A 14871-nucleotide genomic window follows, 5' to 3' on the forward strand; every position below is an offset into this window, starting at 1 on the left:
TCATGCAAGTAGTTCGTTGTGCACCCTGCAGGAAGACGGTGGCAGTGCAGCTTTGTGCCCCGCGCAGGGAACACTGTTCTACGTGTAGAAAAGTAGAATTTTAGCAAAAAATATTTACTGAAAAAACCAAAAAGGTAAGCGTAATGGCTCACGCCTTTAATCCCTGAGACATAGGCGAATCTTTGAATTCCAAGCCAGTGACATAATAAGATCCTGTCCCAAACAAACTTAAATAGTCCTCCATAAAACAGAAACTATTCAACAAACTACTGGAAAACAGGAGATTTTAGTGGATCTTTCTTTATTCTTTCTTTCCTAATTATTGGGTTTCTTTTAGGTGTATGAGTTTACCTGAGTTTGTACCTCATTGGCACCAGATCCTCCGGAACTGGAGATGTGTACGTATGTATGTGTATATATATCGGGAGCCACCATATAGATGCTGAGTACCCAACCCGGGATCCTTTGCAAGAATAGCTAGCTCTCTTGACTACCGAGTCATTCCCTGGGAACTTTTCTTTGTGCTGCCTTGTGGTTATTTACACTTCCCCCTCATATGAATTTCTCTTCAGATACAGATGAATATAGCTAAGATCCCCACCTTTAGCAAGTCAAAGCCAGAGAGTGCTTCCTCAGAGGAATTATAGAACTTTCTGGGCAAGAAGGAGGAATTTTTCCTCAGGTTCCTGTCGGTGAGAAAGGGAGAAAACTTCTCACAGAATTAGAGAGTGTCCATGCGGAAGCTGTGGGAATTTATAGAGATTTCTTTTCCAAAGCAAAACTTTTGTGTGCTGGCGATTTCATAAGAAGCAGCAAAATTTAGAAGGAGACGCAAGGAGAAAACAGATTAGATTAAGGGGAGAAAAGGAGCAGGGCAGAGAAGGAACAGTAAGGGTGGGGGTGGGGCGGGGTGTCGTCTTTATTCTCTTCCTCCTCCTCCTCCTCCTCCTCCTCCTCCTCCTCCTCCTCCTCCTCCTCCTCCTCCTCCTCCTCCTCCTCCTCCTCCTCTTCCTCCTCGAGTTAGACGCTTCTTTTTCATGATTGGCATAGTGTTCTGCTTTTAACAGGTGTAGAGTAAATACTTGTTGCGTGAATTTAAAAGGGAACTCAAGGTACATATTCATTAGGACCATCACCTTGCTTGGAAACAGAATTAAGGAGGTGTAAAAAGACGGATCCCAGTGCAAAATGTTTTTGTTTTTTTTGAGACAGGGTTTCTCTGTGGCTTTGGAGCCTGTCCTGGAACTAGCTCTGTAGACCAGGCTGGTCTCGAACTCACAGAGATCCGTCTGCCTCTGCCTCCCGAGTGCTGGGATTAAAGGCGTGCGCCACCACCGCCCGGCCCAGTGCAAATTCTGAACTGTACACGTGAAATACAATCCTGTATTTTATAGTGTTACATAGCCCCTCCCTCCCCCCCCAAAAAAAAACTTGGGGGAAACTTTTCAAAATAAACGTACATTCCTTAAATTTTATCAGCACCAAAGTTTTTTGCCTATGACATTTGAGAAAAACAAGGTGTATCCTTCACTTCTCTTTGAATATTTCTTTTTCTTTTGGAGACAAGGCCTCGCTATGTAGTCTTGGCAGGCTACGGGAGCTGTGTAAAACAGGCTGACCTCGAACTCACAGAGATTCACTTGCCTCAGCTTTCCAAGGGTGGGATTAAAGGTGTTGTGTTGCTACGCCCGGTTTCTTCATTTTGAAGAATCCCTTTAGCAGTCAGACAGCTGCTGTCTAGGTAGACAGCATTATATATGCAGCACTCCGGAGGTTCAGCTGAACCTGTTGGCTCTGAGGAAACAAAGGAATCCCTATGTGTCTGGACAGAGGGGAAGACTCTCAGTGAGATGCAGGATTTGCTTTTTGTTATTGTGTGAGACAGGGGTTCTCTTGTAGCCCCAGCTGTCCTGGAACTTGGTTTGTAGACTAGGCTGGCCTTGAACTCACGGGGATCTGCCTGTGTCTGCCTCCGGAGTGCTGGGATTAAAGGCGTTGCACTATTTTTTTTGTTGTTGTTGCTATTTTTGCTATTTTATTCCTATGGAACTTACACAGAAAAGTCTCTTGTGGTACCGTATGGCTTTCACTGCCATTTTGGAAAGAATCCAAATATCCAGCAGCAGGGGGGGACGGGTGAAAATCCTAGGACATATTTCCTACTATCACGATATCACGAAACCTTAGAATGTTCTCAGGAATATACATACAAAACTACTGACATGGGAACTGACCCATCATTGTAGAGAGTGCTCAGACAGACTAAGGAATCTTTACTCCCATTAACTGTAATCAAACACACATAGAAAAAAGGGTGCAGGTAGGAAAAGGTTCCAATGGTATTAACAGTGCTTATTTCAACAAGAAGACCTGGGTTCTCAAATGACCTCCATTTGTCTTCAAACCTGTCAAATTTCCACAATACTCAAAAATAAGCAGAAATAACTACTACTTTGGAGACACAGGCAGGTGGATCTCTGTAAGTTCAAGACCAGCCTGGTCTACATAGTGAGTTCCAGGGCAGCCAGGGTCCTCTGCAAGAGCAGAAAGTGCTCTTAATTGCTGAGCCATCTCTCCAGCCTTGGAGACTGTTTTGATGTGGGCAAACCCAAACCATCTTCTCGGTAGTTTAGGGCCTCTGACTTACGTGGGCCTGAAGATTTAAGGTCTAGAAAAAGCCTCTTGGTTTCTTTAGTTTACTCTTAAGATTTTGTGCACGTGTGTTCTGGATGAAGTTTGGTCTCTATTGATGCTTTTTAGCCTTTTTAGCCAGTAACTAACGTGTATGCCTGTCTCCTAGAGAATCCACTCTTTCTACTCTGATTTCAGCATTTCTGGGCTAGAGAGTTCCAGACAAACCTGAGCTGCGCAGTAAAAGACTGTCTTAAACAAGCCAAAAACATAAAAAGTAAGCCTGGACTGGTCGTACAGTAATCCCAGCTTTTGGGAGACCGGAAGCAGGATCAGGAGTCATCATCCGTCATCCACCACATAGCTAGTTCACGGACAGCCTGGGTCACGTGAAACCCTGTTATAAATTTTTTTTTTTTAATGTTTAAAGTAAAGTGACGCTTAAAGATGTTCTTGTTATTGGGCCAGTGCCTTCACGCAGGTCCACACCGTGGAAAACAAAAAGCCCATCAGTAGTTTTGGATAATGTAAGATCGTAGTTTTTTAATTCCTGGGAGAGAGAGGCAGGTGTGAGTGGGTGCGTCTGTGTCTGCGGCGGGGGGTGGGGGGGTGGGGGGAGGAGCGGTGGCTGAAAAGTTCGGTTGCTCTCATTGGCTCTCAGACTCCAGGCCCCGCCTCCTCTCGGATGGACCAATTGAGGCACGAGTTGTGTTTTAAACCGCGGTGTGCGGGATCGTTGGTGGTGCAGTTTTGGGTGAGTCTACTTGTTAGGGTGTCGCGGGTGAGCTGGGGTGAGGGGTGGGGTGGGGGGCGGGCAGACTGGAGGCCGAAGCAGGGTCGACCTGAGCCTAACTCTGCCCCGCGTCCCTGGGCACTGTTGGCGTGCTCGACCCGCGGCGACGCTGTTTTCATTTTCCTTCTTCCCCCGCCTCCCTCTTCAGGGTTTCAAACAGCTTGTGGTCTCGAACTTGTTTACGTCTCTGAGACCAGTCTTGATTATCTGACCCTTCTGTCTCCTCCCTAGCGCTGAGATTACAGCCCGGAGACAGTTTTGATGGGTGCCAACGTCAACTGCCTTCTCTTTAGGAGTTTAGTATTTCTGACCCTGGCTTGAAGAGTTAAGATCTGGATAAAGCCTGTTGGCCTCACCAGCTTGTAATTTTTGTGTGTGTGCACATGTACCCTTAGCCAATCTTGGTCTCTGTTGGTGCTTATCTCTTCATGCCTTCACCATTCTGATATGTAAGTCTCTCCCCTAGAGTAATCCAGGATGGCTACTCTGATCTTTGTTGATAAGGATAATGAAGAACCAGGCAGCCGTTTGGCAACTAAGGATGGGTTGAAGCTGGGGTCTGGTGGTAAGTATGGGCTGCCTCTGATTACACAGGTGTTGAGTGGATAATGAGTGGCCTGGAGTCGGTAGCATTTAGTGTACTTTGTGGCTGATTGGAGTCAGGTTTGTTATATTTTTCTTTTTCTTTCTGGTTTTTCGAGACAGGGTTTCTCTGTGTAACAGTCCTGACTCCCAAGTGCTGGAATTAAGGGCATGTGCCCCCACCGCCCGACATTATCTCCCCCACCACACATGGTTTCTCTGTAGCTTTGGAGCCTGTCCTGTAACTAGCTCTTGTAGACCAGGCTGGCCTCAGACTCACAGAGATCTTCCTTTATTATCTTAATGAGGTTTTTTAAGAGTGTGCTGCTGGGGTGGTGGTGGCACACGCCTTAAATTCCAGCGCCATGGAGGCAGAGGCAGGCGGATCTCTGTGAGTTCCAGACCAACCTGGTACAAGTTCCAGGGCAGGCTCTAAAACTACAGAGAAACCTTGTCTTGAAAACCCAAAAAAAAAAAAAAAAGTGTACTAAACTACTGCCAAAAATGAAGCATGGGTTTGTGGGTGAGAATTGGGTTAAGTTGATAAGATATTTATATGGTCTAATCTTTAAGAACACTATATTTATTACCTTTATTTGTGTATGTTTGGGGGCATACATATTCCATGGGTGCCTGTGGAGGTCAGAAGACGTGTGGGCGTCAGTTCCCCTTACACTGTGTGAGGTCTGGGGATTGAACTGAGGTGGTCAGGTTTGGCAGCTTTGTTCCTAATATTCTTTTAGTTTTTCGAGACAGGGTTTCTCTGTAGCTTTGGAGCCTGTCCTGGCACTAGCTCTTGTAGACCAGGCTGGCCTAGAACTCACAGAGATCCGCCTGCCTCTGCCTCCCGAGTGCTGGGATTAAAGATGTGCGCCACCACCGCCCGGCGCCCCTAATATTCTTGTGGTTATATTTTTTCTTTTTCAACAGTCAAGGCGTTAGATGGGAAATTACAGATCTCAGCGCCTCAAGCTGGCAAAGTGTTCGATGCTCCAGCCTTGCCTAAAGCCAACAGAAAGGCTTTAGGAACTGTCAACAGGGTTACAGAAAAGCCAGTGAAGACTAATAGGCCGCTCAAACAAAAACAGCCAGCTTCAACCGTGAAGAAGGTGAGTGTGGGATGTGAAGATGACATGTGTGTACATGCTTTAGCATTAAAAAAGGCTTATTCTCGTTCATTTGTGTATCGATGTGCATGGAAACTTCATGTGTGTGAGCACCCGAGGAGTCCAAAGAGGGCGCTGGGTCCTTTGGAACTGGAGGTACAGTCAGTTGTGAGCTGCCTTACGTAAGTGCAAGGAACTGAATCCAGCCCTTTTGAAAAAGCAGCACGTTCTCTCTCTCTCTCACTCTCTTTTTATTGATAATTATTGAGTTCTACATTTTTCTCTGCTCTCCTCCCTGCCTCCCCCCTCCCCCCTTCAGTCCTCCCCCAATGTCCCCATGCTCCCAGTTTACTCAGGAGATCTTGTCTTTTTCTACTTTCTACTTCCCATGTAGATTAGATCTATGTAAGTCTCTTAGTGTCCACATTTTTGTCTAAGTTCTCTGGGATTGTGGTTTGTAGGCTGGCTTTCTTTGCTTTATGTTTAAAAACCACCTATGAGTGAGTACATGTGATAATTGTCTTTCTGGGTCTGGGTTACCTCACTCAAAATAATGTTTTCTAGTTCCATCTATTTTCCTGCAAAATTCAAGCTGTTGTTATTTTTTTCTGCTGTGTAGTATTACATTGTGTAAATAAAATGAGTTTTTCTAAGAGAAACAATTAATAAATGGGACCTCCTGAAACTGAAAAAAGCTTCTGTAAAGCAAAGGACATGGTCAAAAAGACAAAACGACAGCCTACAGAATGGGAAAAGATCTTCACTAACCCCACATTAGACAGAGGTCTGATCTCCAAAATATATAAAGAACTCAAGAAATTGGACACCAAAAGATCACATAATCCAATTAAAAAAAAAAGGAATACAGACCTAAACAGAGAACTCTCAACAGAGGAATCTAAAATTTAGGAAGTGGTTCCCTGTGCCAATGCGTTCAAGTATACTTCCCACTTTCTCTTTCTTCTATAAGGTTCAGTGTGGCTGGCTTTATATTGAGGTCTTTGATCCATTTGGACTTGAGTTTTGTGCATGGTGATAAATATGGGTCTATTTTCAATTTTTCTACATGTTGATATCCAGTTATGCCAGCACCACTTGTTAAATATGCTTTTTTCCATTTGATATTTTTTGCTTCTTTATCAAATATCGGGTGTTTGAAGGTGTGTGGATTGATATCCGGGTCTTCTATTTGGTTCCATTGGTCCTCCAGTCTGTTCTTATGCCAGTACCAGGCTGTTTTCAGTACTGTAGCTCTGTAAGAGAGTTTGAAGTCAGGGATTGTGATGCCTCCAGAAGTTCTTTTATTGTCCAGGATTGCTTTGGCTATCCTGGATTTTTTGCTTTTCCAAATGAAGTTGAGTATCATTCTTTTGCGGTCTTTGAAGAATTTTGCTGGGCATTGCGTTGAATCTGCAGATTGCTTTCAGTAAGATTGCCATTTTTACTATATTAATTCTGCCTACCCAAGAGCATGGGAGGTCTTACCACTTTCTGGTGTCTTCTTCAATTTCTTTCTTCAAAGATTTAAAGTTCTTGTCATACAAGTTTTCCACTTGTTTGGTTAGAGTTACTCTGAGATATTTTATGCTATTTGTAGCTATTGTGAAGAGTGTTGATTCTCTGATTTCTTCCCCAGCTCTTTTACAGGAGGGCTACTGATTTTTTTGGGTTAATCTTGTATCCTTATTCATTGCTGAAAAAGTGTTTATGAGTTGTAGAAGTTCCTTGGTAGAATTTTTGGGATCACTTATGTAAACTATCATATCATCAGCAAACAGTGAGAGTTTGACTTCTTCTTTTTCAATTTGTATCCCCTTGATCTTCCTTTGGTGTCTTATTGCTCTAGCTAGGACCTCAAGAACTATACTGAATAGGTATTGAAAGAGTGGACAACCTTGTCTTGTTCCTGGTTTCAGTGGAATCTCTGGGAGTTTCTCTCCATTTAGTTGGATGTTGACTGTTAGCTTGCTATATATTGCCTTTATTATGTTTAGCTATGTTCCTTGTATTTCTGCTCTCTCCAAGACCTTTATCATAAAGGATATTGTATTTTGTCAAATGCTTTTTCTGCATCTAATGAGATAATCATCTGGTTTTTATATTTCAGCTTGTTTATATGATGGATTATGTTGATAGATTTTCGTATGTTGATCCATCCCTGCATCTCTGGGATGAAGCCGACTTGGTCATGGTGGATGATGGTTCTGATGTGTTCTTGGATTTGATTTGCTTGTATTTTATTTAGTATTTTTGCATGGATGATCATGAGTGAGATTGGTCTGTAATTCTCTTCTTAGTATTGTCTTTCTGTGGCTTGGGCTACAATGTAACTCGTAGAAGTAGCTAATGCTGCCTTTACCTCAGCCATCCTTCACAGCCTCAGGAGGCAGCTGGTTCCAAGCCAATTAGCAGATGGGTGAAGTTCTCAGCTGGGTTTGACGGACACCTGCACTCTCACATCTGGGAAGCGGCCAGCCTGAGCTGCTACTCAGCCCCCCAATTCTGGCATACACATGGGAGATCTAGAGCACCCGGATTTCTGTTTTGACCTACTGCTATTGTCTACCTAGTATTCTTCAGATGTTTTGAATATTTTGCTGCTTCTTAATCCCATGTACTTAAGGAACATAAACTTGTTTATTTATTTATTTATTTCCTTGGAAAAAAAATTTCCGCCTCCTCCCATTTCCCTCCCCTTCCTCCCACTCCACTCCCCCTCCTTCACTCCTTTCCCCCTCCCCCCACTCCTTTCCCCCTCCCTCTCCAGACCGAAGAGCAGTCAGGTGGAAAGTCCAAGGTCCTCTCCCCTCCATCTAGGTCTAGGAAGGTGAGCATCCAAACTTGCTAGGCTCCCACAAAGCCAGAACATGAAGTAGGATCAAACCCCAGTGCCATTGTCTTTGGCTTCTCATCAGTCCTCATTGTTCAGAGAGTCCGGTTTTATCCCATGCTTTTTCAGTTCCAGTCCAGCTGGCCTTGGTGAGCTCCCAATAGATCAGTCCCTCTGTCTCAGTGGGTGGGTGCACCCCTCACGGTCCTGACTTCCTTGCTCATGTTCTCCCTCCGTCTGCTCCTCATTGGGACCTTGGGAGCTTATTCTGGTGCTCCAATATTGGCCTCTGTCTCTATCTCCATCCATCGCCCGATAAAGGTTCTATGGTGATATGCAAGATATTTATCAGTGTGGTTATAGGATAGGGCCATTTCAGGTTCCTTATCCTCAGCTGCCCAAGGCACTAACTGGGGACATCCCCCTGGGCACCTGGGAGCCCCTCTAGGTTCAGGTCTCTTGCCCACCCTAAGCTGGATCTTTTAATTAAGATATATGCTTCCCTGCTCCCATATCCATCCTTCCTTTATCCCAACCTTCCCAATTCCCCAAGTTCCCCCCATCCTCCCCATCTTACATTTCTCTCCCCATCTCCCCTTACCCCTATCCCACCCCACCCCTAAGATCCTAATTTTTGCTCGGCAATCTTGTCTACTTCCCATATCCAGGAGGATAACTATATGTTTTTCTTTGGGTTCACCTTCTTATTTAGCTTCTTTAGGATCACAAATTATAGACTCAATGTCGTTTATTTATGGCTAGAAACCAATTTTGAGTGAGTACATCCCATGTTCATCTTTTTGGGTCTGGGACACCTCACTCAGGATAGTGTTTTCTATTTCCATCCATTTGCATGCAAAATTCGAGAAGTCATTGTTTTTTACCGCTGAGTAGTACTCTAATGTGTAGATATTCCACACTTTCTTCAACCATTCTTCCATTGAAGGACATCTAGGTTGTTTCCAGGTTCTGGCTATTACAAATAATGCTGCTATGAACATAATTGAACAAATGCTTTTGTAATATGATAGGGCATCTCTTAGGTATATTTGTAGGTGACAAAACTTGTAACAGCCGCTTATTCTCTTGCATTTCTCTAGATTGCTGAGAAGCCGGCTAAGATACAAAGCTCTGTTTCTGCTTCTGATGACGCCTATCCAGAAATAGAAAAGTTCTTCCCATTCAATCCTCTAGGTAAGGTCTTTGGGATGCCCTCGGCTTGAGATTCTCTTACCCTGTGATGCCCTGTGACTGTATTGTGCTGCTCCAGGCTCTGAGACTGTCTGACCTGGGTCACTTTGAGTAAACAGACTTGCTCAGGTGGAAACACTTGCCAGGATATCGCCTTTGGTCAGGGGAGAACGGGAGCAAAGATTTGAGGAAAATCAGAAGCTCAAGGTCATTTGTTGTGTAAATTCAGGGCCAGCCTGGTCTTCACAGTGAGTTCCAGGATAGTCAGGGCTACATAGAGACCCTGTCTCAAAAAGGTGTATTGTTTGATATCACCTCTGATCTCTTCAGGAAGGGCCAAATATAGCCGGGCTTGGTGGTGCACGCTGTCAGTCCTAGGCAGAGGCAAGTGGAGCTCTGAGTTCAAGGCCAGCCAAGGCTGTGTAGAGAGACCCTGTTTCAAACAAACAAAAAGAAAAGACCAAGTCTAAAAGTCTAAAATAACGTAAGAGAAAATTTCAAATTAACTTCATGCTAACTATTTATTGCAAGTGAGTGTTTCAAATTTATTTTATATGCATTGGTGTGAAGGTATCAGAGTCCCTGGAACTGGAGTTATAGACAGTTGTGATCTGTCATCTGGGTGCTGAGAATTGAACCTGGGTTCTCTGGAAGAGCAGCCAGTGCTCTTAACTGCTGAGCCATCTTTCCAGCCCCTGGCGAGTCCCTTTTCTGTGACATCAGTATGGTCATATTTTCTTCCGGTGTGCAGAAGTTCTCATTTTATTATAGAATCTTTGACAGAAAATGGGGACTTGTTTTGTACCTCAGGGTGGCTTCACACTCATGGTGATGCTCCTGCATTAGCCTCCCAAGTGCTTGCATGATATTTCTGTGCTGTCTGCCATACTTCTATCACAGAGCCTATTAAAGAGACTTTAAGAACTGAACTGTTAAAATTATACTTCTTTTTTTTTTGCTGTTTGTTTGTTTGTTTCTTTTTTTTTTTTTTAAAGATTTATTTATTAATTATGTATACAGCGTTCTGCCTGCATGTACACCTGCAGGCCAGAAGAGGGCACCAGGTATCATTACAGATGGTTGTGAGCCACCATGTGGTTGCTGGGAATCGAACTCAGGACATCTGGAAGAGCAGTCAGTGCTCTTAACCTCTGAGCCATCTCTCCAGCCCCATGTTTGTTTGTTTCTTGAGACAGGGTTTCTCTTTAGTTTTGGAGCCTGTCCTAGAACTAGCTCTTGTAGACCAGGCTGGTCTCGAATTCACAGTGATCCGCCTGCCTCTGCCTCCTGAGTGCTAAGATTAAAGGCGTGCGCCACCACCGCTTGGCACAATTATACTTTTTGCTGAGTATGTTTACAGTAATATTGACTTTAAGGCAGTAACTTATTTAACTGAGTATTATTAAATTGCCTCTGTTTTGCGTAGTGGAGAAGAATATTTTGACACAATGTCCTTCACTGCCATTGACCTGACCGGGCTGAGGGAGCTTTGTCCTGATGCCTGTTGCTTCCCTTGGTGACAGATTTTGAGAGTTTTGACTTGCCTGAGGAGCACCAGATTGCACATCTCCCCTTGAATGGAGTGCCTCTCATGGTCCTGAGTGAGGAAAACATGGTTGAGAAGCTGCTGCACCTGGATCCCCCTTCGCCTCTGAAGACACCCTTTCTACCGTGGGAATCTGGTAAGTGAGCTGTGGCGCTTTCGAAAAGCTGTGAGCAACTTGTTAGATGGCACTTGCATTGCTGTGGGGACAACAGGCAAGCCTGTGTGTAGCTTGCCCTTGGACTACTGGGGCAAAATTTCAGAATAATCAAAACTTTTTCCTTAGTCATTAAGGTTTGATACCAAAAGAAGTGGTTTTGGAATCTGGTCAGCCCTTGGTTATAACAGAAGATTAAATTTAACATCCAGCTTCTTAGGCCACGAGTTGAAGTCTGTAGTAACCGTGATGAGGTGAACAATCCAGGTTCCATCCATGGCTAACAGAAGGCCAGACACCTACGTTGCAGTGTAGACCGGCAGCACCTTCTCCTGCCGAAAGCTTAAGGGCCTTAGTTGGAAGTGGCGGTCAGAAGATACCATCGGACCACCCGCTCCGATGACACAGGTGGTTGGTCCTATCTTAGCATTAGACTTACCCTCTAAAGAGCACATAGGCTCATATACTTTTAAGGCCTAGCCTACTTCTTGATAAAGGTCAGCTCGGAGGCCACCGCCACATTTAAGATCTGCATGTTGTGTGATGTAGCACATTAATAAAAACTCAGAGGCAAATATCTGGGGCTCAGCCTGAAGGTCAGAAAAACAAAACAGTCAGCCACTGGCTCTTGCCTCTACCTCAGTCTGAAATGGGAAACCTGCCTCCAGGAATCTCCGAATGAGACTGTGTGTCTGAGAGCTGTCTCCTCCTGTTGTATAATGCCCTCTAGGGCTGGGATTAAGGGCATGCACCATTGGGATTAAAGGTGTGCACAACCCGGTTTCTATGGCAAACTAGTGTGGCTACTGGAAATAAAGGTGTGTGTTATCACTGCCTGGTCTGTAAGGCTGACCAGTGGGGCTGTTTTACTCTCTGATCTTCAGGCAAGCTTTATTTATTAAAATAGAAATGAAATATCACTACAGAGTGAGATTCATCAGATAAGTGAATTTAGGGTTGAAGTAGCAGCTAATGTTATGGATAGTGGCTACAGGATTTGCAGAAACTAACGAGAAACCCCTCTTCCTCCAGGTCCACTGCAGTCTCCTTCCAGCCTTCTCTCCACCCTGGATGTTGAACTGCCACCTGTTTGTTACGATGCCGATATTTAAACTTCTTATTCTTTTATAGTTCTTATGTATGTTGTATAATAAAGTATTTGTGTGTGCGTGTGGGGCGTTACTTCTTACTAGCTCACGATTGATATTCTTGGCATTAGAAGGTACCCCAGTTTTCCTGCAAAAGTATCCCCTTCACCATGTTCTTCATTGCCTTTTCATGGCCATTAACTAGTGACAGTTATTAGATCTCTTAATTAGAAGAGCCACTTCCAGCTCATTAAGTATTTATCGTTAGGCATTCTTTACCACCACTTCTATTTAGTGCTAATGACTTCAGGATTCAGTAGCCAGAGTTTGAAAGGCTCTAAATCTTCTGAGAACGCAGCCTCCTCGGCATCTTCTGTTAGGTACTTCGAAGATCATTGCAGATAATTTACTTACAGTAGGGTTCACTCCCCCCTATAGGAATCAGTTCTTTATCCAGTTGTGGGCACGAGTGTTTGATAAGCATTAATGCATTTATATCTAAGTCTATGAGAGGAGCTGGTCCCTTTGCTTTTGAAGGGACAGTGTTTTGTCCACTAGTGCGGTATGCCAGTTTCTGTAGTGTGTGACTATTTTTGCAAAAGTAGGGGCAATGGGGGGGGGGTGGGGGGAAATAGTCCTGAGGAGGGAGGAGTCTCCTATCTCCGCATGCCATTTGATGCTGACTCCTAGTTAATGGGCCTGCTTCTCTGGCCGGGCCCTGACTGCTCAGGCCACAAGCCTGTTGGGGATTCTGTTCCCAGGCGCTGGCTTTGCTGCTGCTATAAAGGGAGCTTTAACTAAAATCTGTTGTTTTTATTTATAAAAAGGACTTGAGATTCAAAGGCTAGGGTGAAAACTGCTAGCTCAGAGACTGAGTAGCAACTAGCTAACCCTTTCTCCTTGCTGGTGTCTCCCAAAGAAAGTGTCCCTCTGCTCCACCAACAAAAGCCTAAAAATAAAAAGATATTCCAGATCCCTCCCTGCTTCTGGGGCCTCCCTTCCACCCAGATGCCCTCTGATGGTGTATGATTTACGTTCTGTCAACCAGCTGCTGACAGCCTCCTGGCCCAAGGTTAATTTTATTTAATGCAAATACATACTCAGGGTTCACAGGTGATCGAGTGTCCCCCAACATGATACATTTTGTATTGTTGAGTGCAAAGTCTGAAGCTCCTCCTCGGTTGTAGTGATCTCTGAATTACAGTTACATCCGCATCAGCTCTGTCCTCAGCTTTATCTGGGTTCCAGCTCCTTGCCTTGTGAAATGGCACAGTTCCTCTTTCTGTACTTTGTGTTCTCTCTGGAAGTGCGGGTAAAGCAGCGAGTGCTTAGCCAGGCAGCGGGGTGAATATCACGCTGTCCTAATCTTATCTACCAGTTAAATTAGTCCGCTTGAGTACAGCCCCGCCCAACTTTTCCAGAAACTGCTTGGACCGAAGCTAGATTCTTTGCCACATATAACAAAGGAGGCCTTTAGTTCCCTCTAACCGTGGGGGCAGTCCTGGTGTCCATCTTTCCAGCGGCATTCTGGTCTTCTGAATGCCTACCAGAATGATCCATTCAGCTGTGCTTGAGGAAGCTAGGGGTTTCCTCAGCCTGCATCTCCAAACTCATGTCCCCCAAGTCTATTAAGATCATGTTGACAGGTTTAAAGCCATGACTCTGTGTCTTGGGTTCCACTTTCAGTATTATAGCAGGGAAGGCAAGAAGCCACTCCAGGGAGTGGCTCCTGATGGGCAGCAGTTAGATCCCTGGATCAGAAAGCAGAAAAAAAGACTCGGTGCTCATAGCTTCCTTTCCCCTTTCTCTGCTTTCCATCAATCCAGCGCCCCAGCAGAGAGGATGGAGCCGCCTACATTCCAGAGCCAGTGGCCTCTCAAATTAATCTCTCTGCGGTGTTCTGCATTTCTTATTCCAGTTGACAAAACTGCCACGAGGAACCACCTGTGTGGTCTGCCCTTCGCAGCACAACCCTGTGCACCGCAGAGAACAGGGTAGATGAGGGTCTCCCACCACATCCGGATCTTCAGGCTCCATGGCCCAGGCTAGTGTAGCAGGTGTCCCACATTGTGTTCTGGACTTGGAAGCAGGTAGCGATCTTAAGTTCAGGTGAATCCCAGATACTACAGTAACAGGATGGGAAGGGATACCACACTCTTTGCCAGGCTCCCCCGCAGCCTTCTTTTTCTACCATGCTTTGCCGGTGATGCCAGGGTGGGGCCACAGTTCCTGCAGCCTAGGCCATGTTCATCTGGGGTAAGTGACTATTTCTAAGATTCCAGTCTTTACTGCTTCATATGACTGCAGGAAGGGAGGAACTCCCCGCCAACCATGGACACAGCGTTTTGTCTTCTCACGTCCCCAGAAGCTGGCTCACTTCCTTCAGTCTTTCCTCTCACTGTGGGCCATCATCTCAGAGAGCCCAAAGCTAACTTAAGTTTTTAGTTTATGTGTGTGTGTAAGGCTGAGGACAACTTCTGGGAGTCTCTTCTCTGTCTTCATACGACGAGTCCCTGGGATAAGGCCCAGGTTAGGCAGCAAGTGGCCGCTGAGTCATCTCGCCAGCCCTAACACTGACTTTTGAATAGGCTGAACTTAGTGGCACTGGAGACCTCAACCAGGTGGCAGACCTGCTCCTCCCGTCCAGCCAGAGTAAACTCTGGCCAAGGGTCTTCTTGTTAGTCTCCAAGTCTCTTTTACCAGATCCAGATAAACCATTAGTGGACTGGTTTACAATGGGAAGAAGAGCATAGTGTCCTTTGTCCTGTGTGCTCGTGGCTCCCAGGAGAACTTTTGAAGAGGCCTCTTTTTCCTGTAAGAGCAGTTTGGGATTGATGGTTCACTTCTCACAACACCGTGGAGCGGACTGCAGGCCCTCTAGTGTGCAGAGAGGGAGGGGGTTGCCATGGTGATGGCGTGAACCATCCCCTCACCTCAAGGTTGCTTCCTG

At 45.2% G+C, this 14871-nt stretch overlaps 1 protein-coding gene across 2 annotated transcripts; it reads left to right on the forward strand.

Moving 5' to 3' along the window:
* The first annotated feature begins 28 nt into the window (after positions 1-28).
* On the forward strand, positions 29-12005 carry Pttg1 (PTTG1 regulator of sister chromatid separation, securin). Of its 2 annotated transcripts, XM_075989655.1 has the most exons (8): positions 29-134; positions 338-398; positions 3293-3385; positions 3891-3989; positions 4937-5115; positions 9043-9136; positions 10657-10815; positions 11866-12005. In XM_075989655.1, the coding sequence occupies exons 4-8, from the start codon at positions 3902-3904 to the stop codon at positions 11943-11945; spliced, it is 600 nt and encodes a 199-aa protein (XP_075845770.1). In that variant the 5' UTR covers positions 29-134; positions 338-398; positions 3293-3385; positions 3891-3901; the 3' UTR covers positions 11946-12005. The 2 variants fall into 2 exon arrangements, with proteins under 2 accessions (XP_075845770.1, XP_075845772.1); XM_075989657.1 differs by lacking the exons at positions 29-134; positions 338-398; positions 3293-3385 and adding an exon at positions 3394-3412.
* The last annotated feature ends 2866 nt before the right edge of the window (positions 12006-14871 follow it).

The sequence above is a fragment of the Microtus pennsylvanicus genome, chromosome 11, assembly GCF_037038515.1.
Source record: "Microtus pennsylvanicus isolate mMicPen1 chromosome 11, mMicPen1.hap1, whole genome shotgun sequence".
Lineage (NCBI taxonomy): Eukaryota > Metazoa > Chordata > Mammalia > Rodentia > Cricetidae > Microtus > Microtus pennsylvanicus.

What these genes read in the sequence shown, in the direction of transcription:
- Pttg1 (XM_075989655.1), top strand. Translation starts at nt 3,902, where the DNA reads ATGGCTACTCTGATCTTTGTTGATAAGGATAATGAAGAACCAGGCAGC. An exon ending in GTTGAAGCTGGGGTCTGGTG is followed by an intron (nt 3,990 to 4,936) that starts GTAAGTATGGGC and finishes CTTTTTCAACAG; the next exon opens with TCAAGGCGTTAGATGGGAAA. An exon ending in CAGCTTCAACCGTGAAGAAG is followed by an intron (nt 5,116 to 9,042) that starts GTGAGTGTGGGA and finishes GCATTTCTCTAG; the next exon opens with ATTGCTGAGAAGCCGGCTAA.